This window comes from Lonchura striata, chromosome Z, assembly GCF_050655825.1.
Source record: "Lonchura striata isolate lonStrDom1 chromosome Z, ASM5065582v1, whole genome shotgun sequence".
Classification (NCBI taxonomy): Eukaryota; Metazoa; Chordata; class Aves; order Passeriformes; family Estrildidae; genus Lonchura; species Lonchura striata.
The window spans coordinates 47362345-47384186 of NC_140740.1; the positions used below are offsets into that span (position 1 = coordinate 47362345).

General features: G+C 40.1%; 1 protein-coding gene across 14 annotated transcripts in view; it reads left to right on the top strand.

Annotated features, from left to right (window-relative positions):
• Nucleotides 1-21842, top strand: part of UNC13B (unc-13 homolog B) — a 206414-nt gene that overhangs the window by 108252 nt on the left and 76320 nt on the right. For 11 of the 14 annotated variants that reach the window (XM_085566067.1, XM_077790533.2, XM_021554690.3 and 8 more), the window contains 4 exons: nt 13814-13860; nt 17876-17954; nt 20128-20202; nt 20841-21060. In XM_085566067.1, the coding sequence (XP_085422193.1) occupies nt 13814-13860; nt 17876-17954; nt 20128-20202; nt 20841-21060 (421 nt within the window). Of the gene's footprint in view, nt 1-57; nt 2607-7321; nt 7345-13813; nt 13861-17875; nt 17955-20127; nt 20203-20840; nt 21061-21842 lie in introns of all 14 variants that reach the window. The other 3 variants (XM_085566070.1, XM_085566069.1, XM_021554687.3) reach the window with 1 other exon arrangement.

The following is a 21842-nucleotide window of genomic DNA, read 5'->3' on the forward strand; positions in this document are numbered from 1 at the left end:
TACCTTGGATATTTCTACTGAACCAAACTGTAATGTTTTCTTCCCCTCTTTCGGTAGCTGCCTCATGACAGACTAAAAACTGGATGCAAGTTGTGCGTTGAGAAGTGATTGATATGTGCTTGTGCAGCTTGTAGCACTATGAGAAACACAGGTGCAGCTGATGATGTTTGCTAGAAGTAGATTGAAAAATCAAGAAAATGAATTTTCACTTCTGCACAGAAAACCTGTTGTAAAACTGCAGGGCAGGAAGCAATTCCGGAAGCAAAAACTCCATTTGTTTCTGCGGGACAAAATGAAGAGGCTTCTCCAAGGTCAGGTAGATGATAATTCAAACCATGCACATCGCTGCCAGCTCTCCCCAGTGGAGATTGAATCAGACATGTTTGTTTGTGGAATCAACAGGAGCTCTCCAAGCACTGAATTTTCCATGGCTGGAGGGGACTTTCGTCAGGATGGAGGACATGATTCCAAGGGAATGAGTGAAGTGTGTGTTGGTGAGGTGGAACTGAACTGGGGTGGCTACGTAAAAATACCATGTTCAGTTCAGCAGAACAAGAAGGACTTGCAGGGAAGTTCTGATGGTATCATGCAGACCTCTTCTGCAATAAAGGGCAGAGTGTCTGAGGGACAGGACCTTTCTTCCTTGAGCATTACCATGAGCTGGAGGGATGCAGCTGAAAGGCAAGGGTGCTTTCCCAAGGAAAAGACCATTGCATACAAGAGTCGAAGAAGGCAGTCAAGAGACCGCTCAGCTGATGTGGTTGATTACATTGTTAAAGAGCTACAGGGAATAAGTCGAATCCAGACAGAGATTGCAGAGCTCCGTCAACACCTCACCTTGATAAAAGGCTCTGTGGATGAAGTCTCCAGCTGTGTGGACACTGTCTTGAGTGAGATAGAAGGCCTGCAGGGTGGTTCCAGTGGCAAAACCCAGGGTACACATGCTCGAGAGCCAAGAAGGGATGTACAAAAGGAAGAACCAGTGTTATATTTTTATGGCATACCAGAGAAAGATGATGAAAACACAGTAGACCTTATCTGCAGCTTTTTGTCTGAATATCACTGTTTCAATGGTATTCAGTGCAGTAAGTATATAAAAGATGCTTATAGGTCAGATATTGGTACAGGCAAACCATTAATGCCAAGACCAGCAGTTGTGAAACTTGTGAGTTGTGAACAGAGAGACTTTATTTTACAGAAGTCTATTCTTCTGCAGAGCTCAGGGGTCCGTGTTGCTACCAGTGAGGAGCAAAAGAGGCAGAATGGCCAGAGGGGCCAAAATCCAGATTCAGTCTCTTCACAGTCTGGCTTCAAGAAAAACAGTCAGAACTCAGTGAATCCGGATGGGGCTCAGAGAACTGATGCAATTAGGCACCTTCAGATGGACTCATGCCAGGTTAAGTATAAAAGCACGAGTAGGAAAGCAGAGTGTGCAGGTGAGAGACTGGATTCTGTGCAGAAGTCAGCCTTGACCAAGAAAGACACTTTGATACTTGAAGCTGGAAAGGAAGCACAAACAATAAGCTGCGGTGAGCAGCCTTCAGATAACAGGGACATTTGCCAGGCCCATGCTGAACCTCCACAGGTGTCCAATTCACCTAAATCAGGTGATGGAAATCACTGCTGCTCATCTGACTCTTCGGGCCATGCAAGCCAGATGTGTGCTTCAAGTAAAGTTAGTGAGCAGAGGCTTGACACTAAAAGCATCACTGAGAATTCTTCATCTCTTCTAGAAAAAGATGAGGGGATAAACACAGAAGAAATTGAAACAGACTATGATAACTCTTGCAAATTTACCAATGCAGAGAAAGGTGATGTTCAAAGAGAAGATGTTTCTAGTGGGGTGACAACCATTAGCTATGATCATACAACAGATGAAATGGCTGACAGTAGTGACAGCTTGAAAGATATGATCCAAATGGACCTGAATGATCAAGATCCAACTGATCAGGTCTTTAGGGATGTCCTGGAAAATTCTCAGTATTTCCTTGACCATTCCCGGGACAACATTGATCTTGTAGACATGAAGTTTTACACTAATAAGCTTGGGAAAGCTATTCACCACTTCAGGTCTGCTCTGCAAGTGGTGTTCCATAAACTGGAGACAAGTGATTCTGAAATCCTTTTGGAAAATGATAGTGGCTTACAGATGGATGATGACAACACTCTTATGCTGACCAGTTCAGGTATGGGTGGCAGCTCTGATTACTTTGCAGAAACCCCTCCTAGTCAGTCCTCTGAGAGCCAGGCAAATGCAAATGTCAACAGTGAAGCATCTGCTCAGATGCAATTTGCTCCTTCCAGTCTTTCCTCTGTTTTGCATGAGCCTCCTGTTTCCTGTGTGCTGCCATCATCTGTATGTGAAATCCCTGCTAGGCAGCAGTTACCTCGTGAGGAGCTTGGAGAAGATGGGAACTGTCCACCTGAGCCAGGAAAGGAGTGCAGGCCCATGAGCCTTGACAAGGTGTGCGCGGAGACCATCTACCTGAACAAATGCATCAACAATTTCAAAAATGTGCTGAGGGAAAAGAGACAAATGCGTAGGAGACTCTTAAAAGAATTAGCACAGGAGGGAAACTGGATTTCTGCTGAGGAGACAAATTCAGGTAAAATGAAAAAAATACTTTTAAGAAGATGTCAAAATCTGGTATTTGTGCAGCCAGCAGCCAACATTCATTCTGGGGGTGAACTGTGAACATTTTGTGAGTTTATTAAAAATTGTGAGTAAATAGTTACAAGGACAAGTATATGCGCTGTACAGTAGTACTGACAAAACCCCCTAAAATTTACTGTGTAACACACTGAAATGCCAGTTAGCAAGCTTCACCTTTTTTTTTTTTTCTCTCTTTGAGAGAGGGAGATTTGCAGTGCTTCTTCCAAATAGCAGGTGTTATGGTTTTTCGTCATAATTCGTGACTTGGTTTCTTGTTAAATATAATAGCTAAGACATGTGATAACAAAGTGTGCATTTGTGCTATAAGTAGCCAGATTTGCAGTTTTGTGAGTTGAGCGGATCTAGACTTTAAGTGACTCTATCAGAAAGTGGGAGTTCTCAGTGTTTAATCACTGTTATACGCTATCCTAGATGTTAAAGGAGACCTTTAAAATAATAAAGACTACTAATAATAATAGTTTAAAAATTTCAAAGTTGAAACTTGTATTTTAGTATTGTTTCCATAACTTGTCCACAAGATGGAAAGATTTTTTGTTTCTGGGGAACTACATCCCTTATTTGCAGCACAGATTTTGAAATGTATGACCAAAGCAGATGTGAGCTGACACAGTGGTGGAGCAGTGTTCCTAAACCATTTCCTGAGTCTGTGGGAGATAGAGCTGACTGGTATCTTTTGATGGGACATGTTTTGACAGCCTCGATTTGGTAAAACAGATCCTAAAGTTGAAGTGTAGGTCCATCTTCCTCCTTCCTCTCCAGGCAATGAGAAAGCTTTCTCAGTGTCATCCCTATGAGTCACTACTCAGTTAAGGAAAGAGGCTTTGTTTCAAGAGTGGAAGTTATTTTAACTACATCTTGAAATCTTCACATACTTGTTGTGAGCTTCTCGTATCAAATACTATGTTCACTCTTTTTGTAATCATGGAAGCTGGTCAGAATGATCAGGGGACTCCTCTCCCTCCTGAAGGAGTCATCTATTGCCAAGTGCTTTTCCAGTGACTCTGCTTTCACTGTGAAGAAACAATCTGTCAAGCCATACTTGATTTCTGTACCAGTCATCTTCTCAGTTATGCAGATCATAAAGCTGGTAATCAGCTCTCTGCTTTCTTATTTTATACAAAGTCTTTATTAGTATAGAGTTGGCTCAAACTATAAGCTTTAATGAGGGAAACGATGTGATTTGTTAGTGGGCTTGGTACAGATGCTTTTCTTTTTTGCTAGTGTTTGTGTGGTGCTCAAGTCCTGGACATATGTCCTAATTTTAGAACCTGAGAGAACAGGCAGTGGTTTGGATTAGCATGTGCCACAGTACAGCAGAAGTACTGAAACAGCCTGTTTCTGAATGTGAGAGGAGGCTGCTCATCTCAGCAGTTTGAGCAGCACAGGCATGTTCACAAGGCAAGAAGTAGCCAAAACAGTTGAGAAAGGGGAACAGAGCTGCGCTTTGTATCATTGATCTGGCTCCAGGGTGAATTCGTATTTTTTGTCCTCCCTGGTTCAGTTCTCTTGAATATCATCCAGTGATGTGACAAAAACTGGTGGCGCTTGTGTGCCACTCCCATAAAGCTAGATCTATAGTAGATTTGGCAGTTGAAGCTATAAAGATAAGTGTGTGATGATGTAACAATGTAGGAGATGCGCTCTGAGAGACAGGAGGAGTCAAAGGAATCAAAGATAGTGGAAAAAAGTGAATGAAGGATAAGAAAAGTAAGACCTTGGTGAGAAAACCCTGGAGATGCCAGGAAGCAAAGCAGCCCAGACCCTGACAGCTAGAGAGGGAAAGAGATGGAACTAGATGATCTTTAAGGTGTCTTCCAACACAAAACATTCTATGATTCTGTGACTCTCTGAAACAATGTTGTTTTGGCATGCATTTGTCAAAAAAGAGAAACTGCAGTTCTGTGTCCTGTTTCAATATACTCAAGTTTGAGCCAAGCTTTTATTTTTTTCCTTTGGAAAAAGCATCATACCTGGAATGCAGTGAAATGCTGTTGGTTTGTTTTTTTTCCCAGCTGTAGATGAGTGTGTCTTACTTTAAAAATGTAATTTGTTGTTAATAGCCTTTTTAGTTCCTGGAAAAGGTCCACTGAAAACCCAGTTCTGCAGCTGTTTTTTGGTTGTGAACCTAGACCTCACTTTGGCTCAAAAGTTCAGTTCAAGGTATTTTCTTAAATGTGTGCCTCCAGCAAAGGAATGGAAGATAAGTTTGGAGGTGTTGGTAAATATGCATGTTTTGGTGAATCAGAGATGATGCACTGGCATAAAGGTTTAAATTATTTATAGTTGAGCACAGATGCAAATTACTGAAAGAACTTGGAATTTGGCAGATGCATATAAATAATTGTTGTGTTTAATTGGAAGTCAGAAGAAAAAACCATAAAATATCCCCTGAAAATCTGAGGAAGCTTTTAAAGTTTGATTTTGGGGAAAAAATGCGTAAGTGAAGATGATGATAGTTTGACTTTATTTAAAGTAAAACGCTGAAATGCTAGAGATTTTATATTTAAGATGACTGCTCAAAAGTGAAATTGTGAAAGAATTCGGTGATCAAGGTTTAGCCAAGTTAGTCACCGTTGATGAAGCTGTGAGTGCATGTGCCGTAGTGAGACACAAAGTTTTAAATCTGTGTCTGCAGTTACTCAGGGCTTTGCTGAATTTTACATTTGGCCTGAAATTGTCCCTAACTGGCTTAAATTGATGGGCCTCAGAAATCAAGGATGAATATAGATTTTAAGCCAAAATTTTTTTTTTTGGTGTTATCCAAAAATTAGTCTAATGCAAGATTTATTGCTTTGTGTTTGTATAAAAATAAATTTGACCTATATTTGAGAAGCTACAGTGCCCTTAAGTCTTAAAATTTGGCAGTGCTAGCCTGTGTCAAAGAATTTTCTGTGGAAAATCAACCCCAAATGAGCGGAGTGAATATGCTTTTGAAAAATATGTGGTTTGCATATGCTCACTGGTAGCTTGCTACTGTTGAGCATTGCCAGAGACTCCATCTGTCCTTAGTGTTTTCCAGCTAAAAGCAGGGTTTCCCTGCTCGATGTGACTGAAAGCCATAGCAGACCTGAGAGGGGACACGAGTCCAGGTCTCCTGCATCTTCTGCACTTCAAGACTCCTCAAGAGAGGCCAGGAAGGAGTAGAGTTCAAGTACAAAGGAATTAAAAACCCAGGAATAAGGGATGCCTGGATCTGCCTGAGACACCCGGAGACCACCCCAGGGACCAAGTCAGGAGAGATTTGGCTTGGGTTGGAAGGGCATGGGATGACTCTGTAAAAAGAAGGACAAAACCAAAGGATTTGATGTGGAGTTTTGTCTGTCTTAGTGAGAAGGTTTTGCTTAATTAAACAAGACAGGCAGGATTACTTCTGAGAACAGTCAGAAGGGTCCATGCCAAAAAAAAACATGTTCCCATCTGAGTCTGGAAGGGACCATAAGTTTCCTCAGTTTCTCCAGGTCAGCTGATCTGTGCAGAGCAGGCTGCTAAAACACAGCACGTGTGCCACACCAGTCTTGCTGCTTGTGATTTCTCCACCATTAGCTCCAAAGGTAAAGCCTGCAGGGTGGTCCAGAGGTTTTCTGTCCTAATGAGCATCCATGCAGGCATGTCTTAAGGTGGAAAATAGAATTTTTATTTTAGCTACAATCCAGCACTTTGTTTGCTAAAGTAATTTGACTTCTCCTTAGCGATTGAGTTAAAATAGCTTCTCTATTTTCCTGTCTTAGTGATTGCGTGTCTGTAATTACACCCGTATAGACAGTATCTTCAAAAACTATTTTTGCTTTTAAACCAATTTGAGTGTCTCCTGTTGCCATGAAGATATTCCTTCCCCTCCATCTTTCATATACAAATGAGTAATAGGATTCTTCTGTGCAGATAGAGAATTATCTGATTGGAAGACTTAAAAAATACCATGTCTGTACCGGAAGTTTTGAGTATGACTCTCATGTAACTTTACTAGCCTTGAAATTGCCTATCCATAAACATGAGATTTAGTGTAGGAGGCTTCTGGATTTTTTTTTTTTTTTTTTTTTTTTTTTTTTTTTTTTTTTTTTTATCAGAGGAAAATTGCCTAGATAGATAAACTCAGAAAATATCTCTCTGCATTATGATGCTTGCAAAAGCAAAATGTGTTCCGTGGGAGCTGCCAGTTTCCTCGTATTGGGCAAAATATACAGGGAGTGAGGAAGGGAACAGGGGGGATGTTTCAGATGCAGGAATGCAGGCAGTGGATGCAGTCTGGGGGAGAAGGGAACAAATTTGTTCCTCTTTATATTAAATCCAGTGTTTTTTTCCTGTATGATAAATGACGGCTCCAATTCTGTGTTAAGATTACTTAAAATTCTTCGATGAATCAGGAACAGTAGCTCTAAAAAGAGCTCTCAAAACGATATATTTTAATGCATGTGCAGTTATGGATGAAATTTGATGAGTTTAACTTGAAGTTGTCTGTTAGAAATTAATTGTCTTGTGCATGTCCCAGGAAACACATGGGAAAACTCTGCTGCATGAACATGTTATCAGCTTGAGGCAAACGTTTACCCCAATTTCTATAAAATAATTTACAGAACTCATGGCAGAAATCTGATCTACTAACTTTTGTTCCTCTCCTTCTTGTCTTTTTTTTTTTTTCTTTCTTTGCAGAAGGAGGTAGAGGAGAGCTCCAGGTTGTACATGTTGTCCCTTGTAACCAGCATCTCTTTCTGAAACCGCTGTGTGTGCTTGTCCTGTCTTCCTGTAGCCAGCTGCTCCTGCTGAGGCACTGAGATGCAGTTTAGCATGTCGTGATTGTCTGAGGCATTGTTAACACTTTGTATGAGTTAAGAGTCTGTTCAGTGCCTATGACCTTGTACAAAGAGGAAAAGAAAACATGAATGCTTGGAGTGATCTCCTCCCTTTGGTGCTCTGTGGGGTGTATGTGTTTGTGCACAGGCACCTCATTAGCAGAGGACAAGTTGTTTGTCCTGTCTTTTCCAGTCTTCTTCTTTATGAATCTTGTTTAAACCAAGTATTTCCTCGTTTTTCTTCAGTTATATGATTTTATTTCATCTCATCTCATCTCTGTCTGACTTGTCTACTTTCATCAATTAAAGTCAATAGTGTGTCTAGGCTGTAGTAGCGAGATTAATCAAACCTCGATGCTGAAAGATGTCTACTGCAGGTCCCATGCCTTTTTAGGTAATCACTTTGCTTTGAGCAGGGCCCTGCCCATGGGAAGGGCGGAACCTTCTCCTTAATACCTAGAGTTGTTGTCTTTCTAGTCATGGACTGAGAGCTAGATTTATACCTCTCTGCTCATTATCCTGTGGGCAACAGGTAACTCTTTCCTCCTAGGAGGAGCTGCAGAATTGTTTTGTTTACTTCTGTGTGCTGTATCAACAATTGTGTTGGCAACTGTATCTCATGTAGAGAAATTACCGGCTTTTGGAATCTCAGCTCTTTTATTTTCGTGACTCTGTGCTGTGTGCATTCAGTGCCTGCTGTGCTTCCCCTTCTCCTGTAGTTGTATAAATAAGGCAGAACTGGCTTCCAGGAGAAGCTGAGCCTTGCACATATTTTTGGGCCTCCATGAAGATGTCATCCCTTGAGTCTGATGTATTTGTGTTTCTAAGCTTTATTGGCTCATATGTCTGCAGTTTTGTTTCCTTCTTACTGTTAAATATCTGTCAATTAATGCTTTTTCAGGAATACAGAGATACCTGGTGTCAAATATCAGTGTTAAATTCAGTCCCCTTTTGACTTCAGTGCAAAACCACTGTAACCTCCTTTAAACTGTTCCATCAGGCAGCTGGAAAGGTGGTGCTGATGATGTATCAGTTGGAAGGAGCTTCCTTTGGGGCTCTTCAGCCCTTACTAAATGGATGCTGTTGCGGAATACAGAATGAATTTTAAATAATACCTTGACTTGTTGAAGCTTTGGATTCCATGTAAAATGCAGCATACTTGAGTGAATGAAGACATTGAACCACAAGACTGACTTAATTGGGAAGATTTAGTTTAGTCTGACTCTGTTAATGCCACTGAAGAAATGCTCTAATTAGGCATGACTAGAAGTTTAATTTAGTCAGTTGCTCCTTGTTTTAGCCTGATTCAGATTAACCTATATCTAACTGAGGGTTTTGAGGTCTGATAATAAAACACGATATTTGAAAACAAGTTAGGATGATTTTCGAAACAAATAAGATGTCATTATTGATTCTTTTCATCTGTTTAAATAAAGCAGCATAAAGCAGCTTTACATGTTTTACATCTGTTTTATATTTTAAGAGGATAATGTGCTAGACAGTACTTAGATGTGATGAAAAATTACATTGTTAGGAAGCCTTTTATGTGGAGAACTAGATTTATATAAAAGGCTATCAGATCTGTGGATGTTCTTCCTTTTCCTTGTGCTGCTACAGACTGTGATTTCTTATTTTATTTATATTTTTGCTCCTCTGTCCAGTTTATGGACTTTTGCTTCTACAGAAGTGCATAGTTGTTTGTTCTGTCCATTAAAGTATCTTTTTGTGTGTGAAAGAATTTGCAAAATTTTAAAATTGCAGCTTTGTTAAATAACTTTTTGATTACTTGTAAGCCCAGCTGCTGGTTCTCCTGAGTGAGCAAAACTCCTGTTGTTGGCTTTATAGGCTTCACCAAACATTGCCTTCCCTATGACTGAATACTTTGCCTTAAGTAACCATGTCTGTTGCCTTGTTTAATCCAGGGCCTTAAATTTATGCTGCTCTGTCACTGGCATTGTTTTTCTAACTGATTCTTCGTTCATAAGAGACTTTAATTACTTGGAGAAGACTTTCAGCAGCTGGTTACGATATGCTTTACTGTGGGTGAATATACTGCAGTATTAGGGGTGACAAGCACTTCCCCATTTTAAAGTATTTGTTGGATAGGTATAAAAATGACATCCACCTGCATCTGAAATTAAAAAAATCAAATAAGGATGTGATGGCCTGTTTTATTTACATGTTTGTTTCTCCATTGTTTCAGTGCTCTTTTATGTGCTTACTGGAAGTTAAAAAAAAATTCAGATTCAGTCTGATGTGGCTGCTTTCAAGGAAAGATCGAGTGATAGAGCTATGCAGGGAAGGCCATAAGCCAGCAAAACACTTAATGTGACTTGCAGCATGTGGATGGATGACAGGGTGTTAAATGTTTCTTTGCCTTCTCATTTGTCTTTGGGAAAGAGTGCTAAAGATTCTCACAGGTGTTGCAGTGTTCTTCCTGCCTGCCTGCTGTTTCTGCTGCTTGCCCAGAGTCTGACCAGCTCAGGCTGCTGGTGCGGGCTGAACTTGAGGAGACCCATGGCTGGTGACAAGTCCCAGGGCAGCTGCTGGAGCCCTGCTGTGTGCTGGCATGAGTGCTGCCTCTGGGGAGATCGAAACTCTCCACCTGCAGCAAATCCATCTGGATGGACAAGAATGGTGTTTGCTTTCTTTAAGTGAGGAAGAATATATGAAGAGTTCTTACCCCCAAGAGCGGTGCAAACTGTGGATTACTTTGTTTAGCTGGCATTGCTGGAGATGTCTTAAACCCTCATGCCAGCACATGTAGCTAATGCAGCCTCTGGTTCTTTGACTACTCTGGTTCTTTGACTGACTTTGTCAGTGCAAGGAGGGACTGCAGAGGACTTCTTGGTGACTGCCACTGTGTGATATTATTCCATTGCCTCTTTATATACACCTCCAAATGTCATTCTGTAGAACTGTTATGGTTTGGTGTCTGCTTCTCATTTGGAAAGGCTTCTACAGAGGTGTCGTTGCAACACACTTTTGAATTTTCATCCTCTGTTTAGCTGCAGTTCTCCCATTCACCTGCCTGTTGAACAAACAGAGGAAATGGTTCTTTCTGCTAGAGTAAGCAAGTAAGAAGTAAGAAGTTTTGTTCTTCTTAAAGGATTGTGTTTACATACTCCAGCTGCTTTTGCCATTTTCCTTTGTGATTATTTTTTACTTTGATGCAGAATAAAAAGATTCCATATGCTTTTCTGAAGAAATCATGTCAACTTAGTACAAAAGTATTTATGCTTTTACTTTTGTGGAGACATTTCATTGGACTTACTCTGTGGATTATGTTCTCTTCCTGCCTGGCTATATCATAAAGGCTTATAGTCAGTGTGATGACTAGAACTCAAATCCATTGTTTCATGCTTTTCTCCACTTGAAACACCTTGTATGCAGTCAAATTCATGGCAGCCTTTGTGGCTTTGACCTTGCCATTTTTTCCATGTTTGATCCTCCATTGTTGCAGTATTTACTGCTGTCAGTTCTTTCTACTGGACCTATGAGTTCAGTGTCAATAATTCTGGGTTTGTCATTTCCAGATTTTATCAGCAGATCCTACTTACTCCCACCAGCTTCCTTATTGCGTTGTCCATGGCTGGCTCAGTTACAGTTACTTGTTTATCCACCTGAAAGCTCCTTCCTCCTCCTCAGCTTATCCGGACTTTATTAACGTCATATGGCACTGCATCAAAAGGTTTTGTTTTTTGAAATGAAAATTCAGTTCATCATTCATTTTATGGTTAGAGAAAAATAGTTGCTTTGTGAAACAAAACTGGGGAAAATTTGGTTGTGCCTCTGTTATATTTTTTCCTGTTTTTCAATATCCTCCATCTTAATTCTTTCCTTCATTTTTGCTCAGAACCCTTTCAAGCCTTTGAAGCCAGTAATGGTCCTACACTAATCTGGATCACATTTCCCTCCTCTACACATACACAGTTTAACTGTGAGTACTGCACTGGCTCTTCTACAGTCCCAAGGCATCAGCCCTGGTTTGATGGATGTCAGGTGCTGGTTCTCTTGGCATTTTCTCAGGTAGAAGGCTGCCTGGAACAAATGAGCTCTTTACTTTGCTTTCAGCCGGTGATAACTCCTGCTTTCACACAGCCATCACCTGCTTTGGCCCTGCATCAATATTGCCACTTCCTGAAAGCTCTTTCTTTTGTTCTGTGCTGTTAATGCCAGATAATTTTCAATCTTGATGCTAGAGAAGCTCTGTCTTTTGTTTTATTTGCATGTCTGAAAGGCTTGGTAAAAATACATTCTATTTTTGCTCTTTTTTTTTTTAAATAATCTGGAGCTTCTGGCAAGTTTTACTTTGTACATCACAAATCTAGGACATGATGTAGGTTTGTTTCCTGATCATACTTTCTGCCCTCCCCATGTCCACATTCCTGGCTGTTCTCTGTTCACTTGTGGTTGCCTGTAGGAAATTTCTTAACTAGGTAACAGCTTTCCCTTTATCTTTCATTCCTCCTTTTTCCCAGATTCTTGATGCTCTTGTGGTCTCCAGTCTACAGTGAACATACTGTTTTGTGGTCTGTTAATGTCTCAGATATGTCACATTTCATTCTGACGTAAAATGATTAAAAACTTTGTTGTTACTGACTCCTGTCATCAATGTTGCCATTTTGCTTTTGTCACTCTGTCATTCAGCACAGCTGAGCCATCAGTCTCAAGCTCAGTTCAGAATGAAACCATTGTCCATTTTAGTGTTACTTTCTAAGCACAGTTCTTCCAAGTGTTCAGATGCAAAGGTAGAGATGTCTTCCACTGTATGCTTAGAAGGATCTGGTTGCATTTACTTCATAAAATCTCTCTTGACCAGTAGTTGGTTCAGATCCCTTTGGAGAAAATGCAGATTTCAGGCTAAGGGGTTTTGGTAACAAAGCTTGGTGGACCCTGGTGTGCTGCTGCAGTTGTGGGGAAATGTGCATGGTACTGGACTGTAGGTCTGGGCCCCTTCCTGCTCTGCAGGCCTGCCTGATCGTGTCCATTCCATTATGGATAACATTGTTCTGTTCAATCTGTTTAAATACAAAATAATAAACATTACTAATATGTAGTCTTTAAATCTGACAATTCCCTAATTTGTAGGTCTCAAAAATACAAAGTTTGGACATTTGCTTCTGTTCAAGTTGTTACCTCAAAGAGAACTTCTTTCCTTGGTTATTTCAGCTCTTCTTGTGAGTCTTTGTCACCTGTGAACAGTATAGGGTTGCACAACTCACACAGAGCACAGGTTAGGGAAAAAAGAGGAAAAAGAAAAAGAACTTTCTTCTGAGGCTGTGTTCCTTTATCTTGCATAAAGTTGGATCTTATTTCCTGACTCAAGCTCCTTTACTTTGTTGACTCTCAGGTTTTGAGTTCCATGGCTGAAGTACTTTATTTTTCACTGTGTGCAAGTTGCAGCCTCGTTTTTCTCTTGGCAGATATGATTATCTGAGGCTGGAGTTTTAGCTATTAGCATCGTGACCTGCTTAGTCCTTTGTGGAAGCAGCATTTCTTTCAGGGAGTGCAGGAGAGCATATGACTTGTGAGCTGAAACTAAGAGGCTTCCAGTTAGGGGTAGCTATTTTTCCCTTATGCAGAACCTATTGTTTCTTCCAGGTACATTGGAAATGTTTAAATTCTTACTACTTCTAATTAGTCCACTCAAGATCCATGGAGAAACACTCTATAAATGTAGTCTTAATATGAACATAAAAACTTGGTTTGAATTCATAAATATGAATCCCCACATTTGCAGTCTGTGGTGTTTTCCATCACACTGTGGGATCCCAGTTGACCTGCAGGTGATGGCCCTTGTTTCATGCCTGTTAGAAATTAAATGCTTTCAGATAAATGAATGAAACTGTAATGGGACCTCTCTGCTTAGGAGACTATAGAGTCTTTGCATTTGGGCACGAGCAAAGCTCACAAGTGTTCATACAGAGATTCCTGTTAGTCTATCATTTGTGCACTTCATACAAGGACTTTTAATTTATAACATCTTCATTGTGACCACATTCATGTTAAGTGGTGACCTGTAGTAACAGGAGCTCTCCAATAACTCGTTGGAGTTGGAAAAAAAGAAAAACTTTGTCTTCAAGACTACCTTTTGTATGAGGACTTGCACTGAACAGGCTCTTCAGATTCCAGTCCAGGCTGTTCAATGAAATTGCATAGTCTGTCTGTCTATATGACTTACCCTGGCATCTTGGTTGCTGAAGGTGCTTTTGAATGAGTTTCTGTATGCATATGCCTGCATGCAGTGTGGTCTATTACCCTTTCTGAAGAATACAATAAAAACACTTTTTCTGTTTTTTCTGGAAACTTATTTCATGTTGTTTTTTTTTTCTCCCTTTTCCTACTTCAGGGCCAAGATGAGGCTGATCCTTCAAAACCACCCTGGCTCAAAGGAGGGTAAGTGGTATTTTGAGACCTTTTAGCCCTGTGTTTTTTATTAGAGTGTACTTCAGAAATCTGCAGTTCAAGTAAAGTAAAAATAGCATTTATTATGTTTTTAATAAAATAATCAAGTGGCCAAACCTCACTGAAGGCCAGGCTGCTGCTGTATTTCAGTCTGTTCTTTAGCAGTGGAGGTGGGATGTGCAGCTCTTCCAAAGTGACCTGTGGTTAAGAGCAAGGCTATAGTTGCAATGTATAATCTCTAATGTGGTGGTGGCAAGTGCTTATGGCAGCAGTATTAAATAATTGCTACTGAGCACCTCAGAGTGGTCCCCATGAAATCCTTTCTCCTGGATCAGTCATTAGTGGCAGCAGAGGGGAAAGGTAGCTCTGAAGGAGTGCTGCATCTTCTGCTCTTAAAAGAAGTTCGGGGGAGCCTTCTGTATTTGCAATTATTCTTGTAGTAGTTAAAACTGCTCTATCTCTAGAAATTATTGCAGTTTGTATTTTTAAAGCATTGCTCATCATGCCTGTTTTGCACAGATGAGAGTGACCAGGTTGTGCATTCTCTCCACAACACACTGCTTGCAGCAAATGAAGCAGACAAATTCTGTTTGCAATTGCAATATGACACTCTGTGGTAATAGTTGCCAGCATGGCAGCTTCCCTGGGGTCTCCTGGCAGGAAAAACACAGTGACACATTTTACAGGTTATATGCCTGGTACATGGTCAGGGTGATTTGGTTTGATGGTGGGGCACCCATTAGGAGCTGTCAGACAGCAGAAGCAAGAGTCACCCTGAAATCTCAGCCAGACATTGGCTTACTACATGCCTAAGTTAATTCTCATACTACTGAAGGAAGCTTCCTTAATAAAACATGAAGTTAAATGGGAGGCTTCATAATATGGCTTTCTGCTTTTGGAGTCATTGTTCTGTGGTGTCGGTATTCCCACAAGTCTTCACCTGCGGATGCCTGGAGCTGCCTAGCAACCCTCTGCTTTTCCCAAGGAACCTGGGACTTAGTGAGTGGGCTGCTGGAGAATTGGCAATTTTCAGGAGCAGGAAGCAGTGATTTATTGTAACTATAAACAGCACCTTCTTCTGCTTTAACAAGGAGGCAGTGTACTCGGTTTATTGGTTCGTGCCTTTATTGGTTTCCTAGCCTGAAAGGTGGATACACCTACAAGTTCTGAATTACTTAAACATGTGTTGTCAATTAGAGGCATTATTTGCTATGGTCTGTAAGTTTTTTTCTTTTCTATGCAAGATACAGCTAAACAGTCTGGCTAATGTAGTTTTGACAAACGTTTGTCGTACTCAGTCATCCTGTGCAAGGGATTTCCAGAGAAGATGGTTGTGAGTGGTAAACCTTTAATTTTGCGCTTAGCCATATTTTGGCTTATTAGCCTCAAAGTATATTAGATTTTGTTTGGAGCTGTTCTTTGAATGGGAAGATTAGAGCTGTGGTGTCCTTTGAAGGAAATATTCACCCTCTGTCATTGCAAATCACCTTAGCTTGCTTAGATTGTCAAGATTTAATGGAAGCTTCTGTGTGATACAACTTGTATTAAAAGATGAATACATGCTTCAAGCAATTTTCATTTATAGTACAATGTAACAGGAGCTCCCTGTCTGTAATGACTGGCTTTGGAGATAACACTTAAAAAAAAAAAGGTACAGCTGGTATTATGGATCCATCTCTGAGTGTAGTATCTCATATCTATGTCTTTTATTTATCAGTGCAAATTATTTTCTCATACAGAAATGCTATTCACTCCTCAATATAGCTTTCCATAATAATGCTATAAATATTACATCCACTGCAGTGGAGAGTTACCCTATTACATATAAAACTGCACTGTGCATATTTGAGGCACTGTCAATTCTTCTGTTATTAAGCAATGTAACAGTTGTGCTTGAATAAAAGGACTGAGATAGCTAAAACCACAACACTTTTGAAAATTAGGAACTGTTGCTGAATTGTTTTTATTAATATTAACAAGCTAAAAGCAGGTCATCTGGGTGTGTAAATATATAGGTACTAGGACACCTCTCTTCAGTGACAAATATGTTTGTCATCCTGGCTTACCACTGTTTCTCTCATAAACCTCAATCTATCAAAACTAAATCTATCGAAACTTAATCTATCTAGTCGTAACTAGACATATTTCTCAACCACAATAATTTATATATGCTCATCTTGAATTTATAAAGTAGTTTTAATGTTCTTCTTCTTTCATGGGAAATGTCAGAGTATCACAGTTTCCTTTCAATTAAATTAGAAAACAAAACTGAAATCTTGTAGGAAAAATCTGTTAGCAGGAGCATTAACTCTGGAGTTGTTGCATCTTTTCAGGTTATATACTCTCCCTTTCAATTTTATATATATTTTCATAATTCAAGGGATTTACACAAATCCTTGATGCAAAGCTAATTAATAAGCTGTGTTGTGGTTTAAGTAATTCTGGGATTCTTTGCATCATCTGAGTAGTCTCCCATGTCACCTATTTTACTCCAGAACAGTATCACCAGTATCAGAAAGGTTTTGTAGCATAAGGGCAGCAGACAAATGTGGCGATATAAACATACTTCTTACTTCTTTATGTGGGTGTCATTTTTCTCTGATAAGTTATAAGGGTTTTTTGCAGTATGACTTGATCAAAAAGTTTTTCTGGAATTATTTATCAAAAATTATAATAGCCTCTAGTCAATAATAGCCTCTAGTGGCCTCACTGTGAGGATTTCCAGTGTTTCACTTTTTCCAGGATTTCACTTTTACAGTGAAAACTGTATAGCTGACATGGCTTTTGCAGTTACATATGACTGCTCACCTTCCCACCAGGCTTGTTCAACCAGCAGCAGCTGTCAGCTCAGCCATGGCTGGGACACATCACCCTCCTACACCCCATCAAAAAAGTCAATTATACTATTACAATTGTTTTGATTGGTAGATTGTTTTGAAAGGTAGTTTTTATGGCTGTATGAACAGTTTGTCCCATACTCCTTTTTCCTGTAATTTTCCTGCAGAGCATTTTGACTGGTTATGTTGTACCAAATCAACAAAATAACAAGGCTGAAATTGCTAGCCAGTTTATCACACAAATACCAAAACATGTAAGCCAGAGTGGCAAGTAGTGAAGACAAATGGCTAAGGATGTAGAGACAAAGGGTTCCTTTGTAATCCTTTGTTCTCTGTAATCAAGAAGACCTCAGAAACTATATTCTTAATGTTAGCAAGGCCTGAGACTAGAGCAGAGATAGGGAGGGTGAGAGAGATGCTGAAAGGTGCTGTGGATTTTGCCTGCTGGGCTGGGTGTTCATTGTGGGAAGGAAGGTATAGCAGAGAGGTATGTGCTCAGTTTCCAACTTTAGGAAAAAAGCATTATCTCAAGTCCTTGGAAATTGATGCATTTACTGGAGGCCATTAAGCTGGATTAAGACACGATCTTCAAGGACAGGGTTATATCCATGTGGAGTTACCAGTAAGTGTTAGGATCCAGGTATAATTATCCAGGCTGGTCTCATTGGGAAGGAAGTAGGTTAGAGTGTTTTATTTCATCAGGCTCTGTTGCTGCTGTAATTGCCCTTTTGCTCCATTGTCACTTCTGCAAGCAAATGCATCTCTTGTCTGTACAGGTCTGCATGGCTTGAAATGCTGAGCACCACAAATGGTCTCTTTTATAGTAATAAAAATATTTCCTCCTCGGATGTCAGTTTTTTCCTAATAATTATATAGTCCTCAAGGGCCAGTATTAAGTGTTCTAGATTAGAATCAGAAGATGGCAGCATCCTGCCCCAGGGATGATCCTCTCTGACGTGCTCCCTCCTAACCACCAACACCAGGCAGGAATGTCTGGATTGTTGCGTGCAAAGAAGATAAACACTTAATCGTTTTTAGCATTAACTTTACACTTTCTTAGGTATAATATTCTGGCTGTTTTCGTTGCTCCAGTAATGCATCCCCCTCTTCATCCCTCCCAACTCTAAATTAATTATTTTGTTGGTTTTTTTTTCCTCTTGAATTTCCAGGCCTGCGGGTGGTCTCTATGGCATCGATAGCATGCCTGATCTGCGCAAAAAAAAGCCAATTCCACTTGTCAGTGATCTGGTAAGAGATTTGTTTGTTTCTCTTCTGCCACACAGCATTTACACAGCTGGCTTTACTTTCTTGATATATGGGCACATTCATTGTCACTTCTAGAAGTTCAAGCATTTTGTTATATTAATTCTTATGCTAAAGGGTTAGGAGTACTACTTGAAAAATCTCAGTGAGAATGAGGCTATGGTTTTGTAGACAATTTCATTAATTTCACAGAATTAGGGTATTTTTCATGTGTTTATCCTTTCTGTTTTACACAAAATATTTGATTGTTTTCAGGCCTACGTAGTTTTAAAAGGTTTTGCTAAAAATTACATACCTTAGGGAAAGTTATAATGTCCGTGTGAGGTCTGGCAGCTTACCAGAAGGCTGGAATTTTAGAGGATATGTGGTTGGATTTTAAAAGCTAATTGCAATATTGCCAGTAGACTTCTGAATTGAGAACACATGAGAACCAAGTGGTTTACTAATAACTGTAGCAATACAATTCCCAATATAGATATATTTGCTTTCTGTTTCCAGTCATAAATTGACTGATCATTCTGTCCTAGAGAAGAAGGAAAGCCCAAAACCTGTACACATTTCTTGCATATTCCAATGTCTTTCTGTTGCCATTCACAGAATTTGAAAAGCTGATCCATTGACCAAAAAAGTCTTTGCAGCTTGAAGAAACAGTCCCAGTCCAAGAGCAGGAAAAACACCCTCTGCCATTCAGTATGGTGACATGTTTTGCGTTTAAAACACATCCATTAGTCGTCCAGTGGTTGGTTTAGAAGCCCTCTTGGTTTTGTACCTAGAAGCAGGTGTCAAAATTAAGAAAAGAGTGTGTTGTTGAGACAGCAGAACAGACATTGTCTGTTCTTTCTTCGTCTGTATTGTTAAATAAGGCATCTGTCTGATTCAGTCTTTTGCCTGCAATTCTGGCACAGTCTCTACAGGTGGAGAGAGACCTGAAGGAATAATGAAGCTGCCTGAGCAAATTGTTTGACTAATAAGGCTTCTGCAGGACAAATGGTTTTTTAATTGGTTGCATTCAGTATGTGTAATGATTTCATACTTTAGATAAATGCTGTAACAGGTCAAAGACCTAAGTTTCTATATCCTGTAATTGATGGGAAAAGATGCATACAATTTTTTCTGCCAGCTTATACATGGGCAGCTTGGTATGTGTCTAACTGCTTGTGTCTTAAATCGTTGCAATAATGGCATTAACTTGTGTTACTTCCCTTGAATGCATTCATTCTCTCTCTTCACAGGCCATGGTAAGTGGAGGTGAAGACTATCCATCAAGTCTTTACCAGAATAAGATCCCTTACTTTATGTTATTTCCCCCTCTACTTCTTTGCTTTTTGTTTTGAACCTGCCTTATTGCAGTGAATGCATATCCAACACTCTGTCCTGCTCCATCACTGTTGAAATGAACTTTTTCAGTTTCTCTTGAAACAGCATAAAGCACAATATAAGTGGTTCAAAACTGATAGAGTTGGATGATTTCAAAGCAAATGCTGCTATCTTTAAGTATCCTTCTCTGCAGCTTTAGAAATCCCTTGTATGCTGCTGTGAGGTGCTGCAAAGACAGTGCAGTTTGCTGTCCACAGCTGCAAGACAATGTTGGCATGATGTGAAAGGCTGTTCTCTGAAGGGAAAATGCAGTTCATTGTGTTCAGTGATGGCTGATGAATGTGATACACCGTCACATTCAAACCTCTGCTTCCAACTCGCTCTCCTTTCTTTTATCCTTGTTACTTGCAACCTCTTTCCTGTCACATTTTGGCATATTGTATGCTTTGTAAAGCTGGTGAAATAATTTCTCTTTGAATATGAATGAAGTTAGATACTTAAAAGTGAGTCTGTTGTAGTGACTTCAGACAGTAGAAGGGCTACTGTTGTTACCAATACGTAAAAGTGGAGATGGGAACCCAGGTTTCACTGGCAGTTCTTGTAGAGAAACCAACAGAAATTTACTAGCGTGACACTGATTGTGGACAGATGGAAACAAGCTGGAGACCTTTCAGAGTATACATTTGACTCCTCTGAGATATGAGGAAGGAACGTAAATGCAGTAGTAGATTGCCAATTTGGTATCTGGCATGACAGAGTCCCCTCACTCACATCTCTGGGCCTGTAATGCCATTGCACTTGTAAATGTTGGTGGTGAATAACAAACTTTCTTTTTCCCTAGTCACTCGTTCAGTCTCGAAAAGCCGGAATTACCTCAGCAATGGCTACTAGAACATCTCTTAAAGATGAAGAGCTGGTAAGTGGGAGGGTTGCTTGACTTCTCTTAATTCTTACTAAGCAAATTAAAGAGATTTGGCTCTCTGACATTCAGAGCCAGCTTCACAGATGTCTAGAAATATAGATACAAAGCTTCCTGTATAATTTGGTCAAAGAAACTAAACATGTAAAAGTAATATTTAATGTATAAATATAATCCTGAAAAATGTAGAAACAGAGAATCACAGAATATGGTGGGTTGGAAAGGTACCCATCAGGATCATTGAGTTCAGTTCCTGGTCCTGCATAGGACACCACAAGAAACATCATCTGCCTTGATGGTATTGTGAAGCACTTCTTGATCTCAGTAATCTCATCATTTCCTTCTGTGCTATCTGCCATATGGGATGGTGTGTGAAACTTGCTTTATCCAATATATTTCCCATACACAAACATTAATTGTTTTCTTCCAATTTTTTTAATGCCTGGGGAAACATTTTTGGAAGGTGACCGTTGTCCTCTGACACTGCATGTAAAAATTTTATGTATTTGTCTACCTCAAATGTGTAGCTTTATAATACTGGCCATACATTTTCCTGCAAATCTCTTGCATTTAGCAGCAAAAATAGCCCCAGTCACCTCCCTGAATATTGGTTTACATGTGCTCTTGCCTTGCAGAAATCTCATGTCTATAAGAAGACCTTGCAAGCCTTAATTTACCCCATCTCTTGTACAACCCCACACAACTTCGAGGTGTGGACAGCCACAACTCCTACCTACTGCTACGAGTGTGAGGGGCTGCTGTGGGGCATCGCGCGGCAGGGAATGCGCTGCGGGGAGTGCGGGGTCAAGTGCCACGAGAAGTGCCAAGACCTGCTCAATGCTGACTGCCTGCAGAGTGAGTAGTGGCCAGTAGAGTGTGGCTGTTCCAGAAATTGTTGCCAGCGCTGTCTTAAATGTACTGCTGATATCTCAGGGATCAGTGAAGCTGCAGTGATTAAAGTGACTATATGTTTTCTGAAAAGGTGCCATTGGGCTAAACCTACCTCCTAGTGGCACAGACAGCTCCACTGATGCAGAAAAACTTCGCAGCATTGTGCTTGATGTCCTTTAAAAGAAGGCTTAGTTCTTTACTCTTTCATGTCTGTTTGTTGGTTTTGGTTGATTTTTTTGTTTGCTGGTTTGGCTTTTTGTTTTGTTTGCTCTGTTTGTGTTAGCTCAGGTTGTGTATTTGCTAGCATATCCTGCACTGAAGTATGGATTGGATAAATAGGGTATGAGGCTGAATATTCTGACATTTGTTCAGTCTCCCCTGCCCTGGTATTGCAATCAGGTTGCTTGTTCCAACTGTCAGTCTCTGTAACTGTTTTAAGCTTTTTAGACACTGTTTTAAGCTTTTTAGAGCAGCACTGGACTCCTGCTTAGGGTGTAGAGTTTTTGGACTTGGCTTGGGTTATCTGTACCAACAGCAGCCGGGGTAGGCATTTTGTTTTTTCAACAGTAGGCCTGGTTGGCTGAACCAATTTAGAGACCTAGGGCTGAGTTAACAGAAATGATGAGTCAGGTACAATGGTGTTGTTTGAGTATATGGGGCAGTATTTTGTCTTCCTGCTAGGATTTCTGACTATTTTGTTGGTGTAAAAAAACTAAGTAAAAAGCTCAGTTATCTCTTCAAGGAGC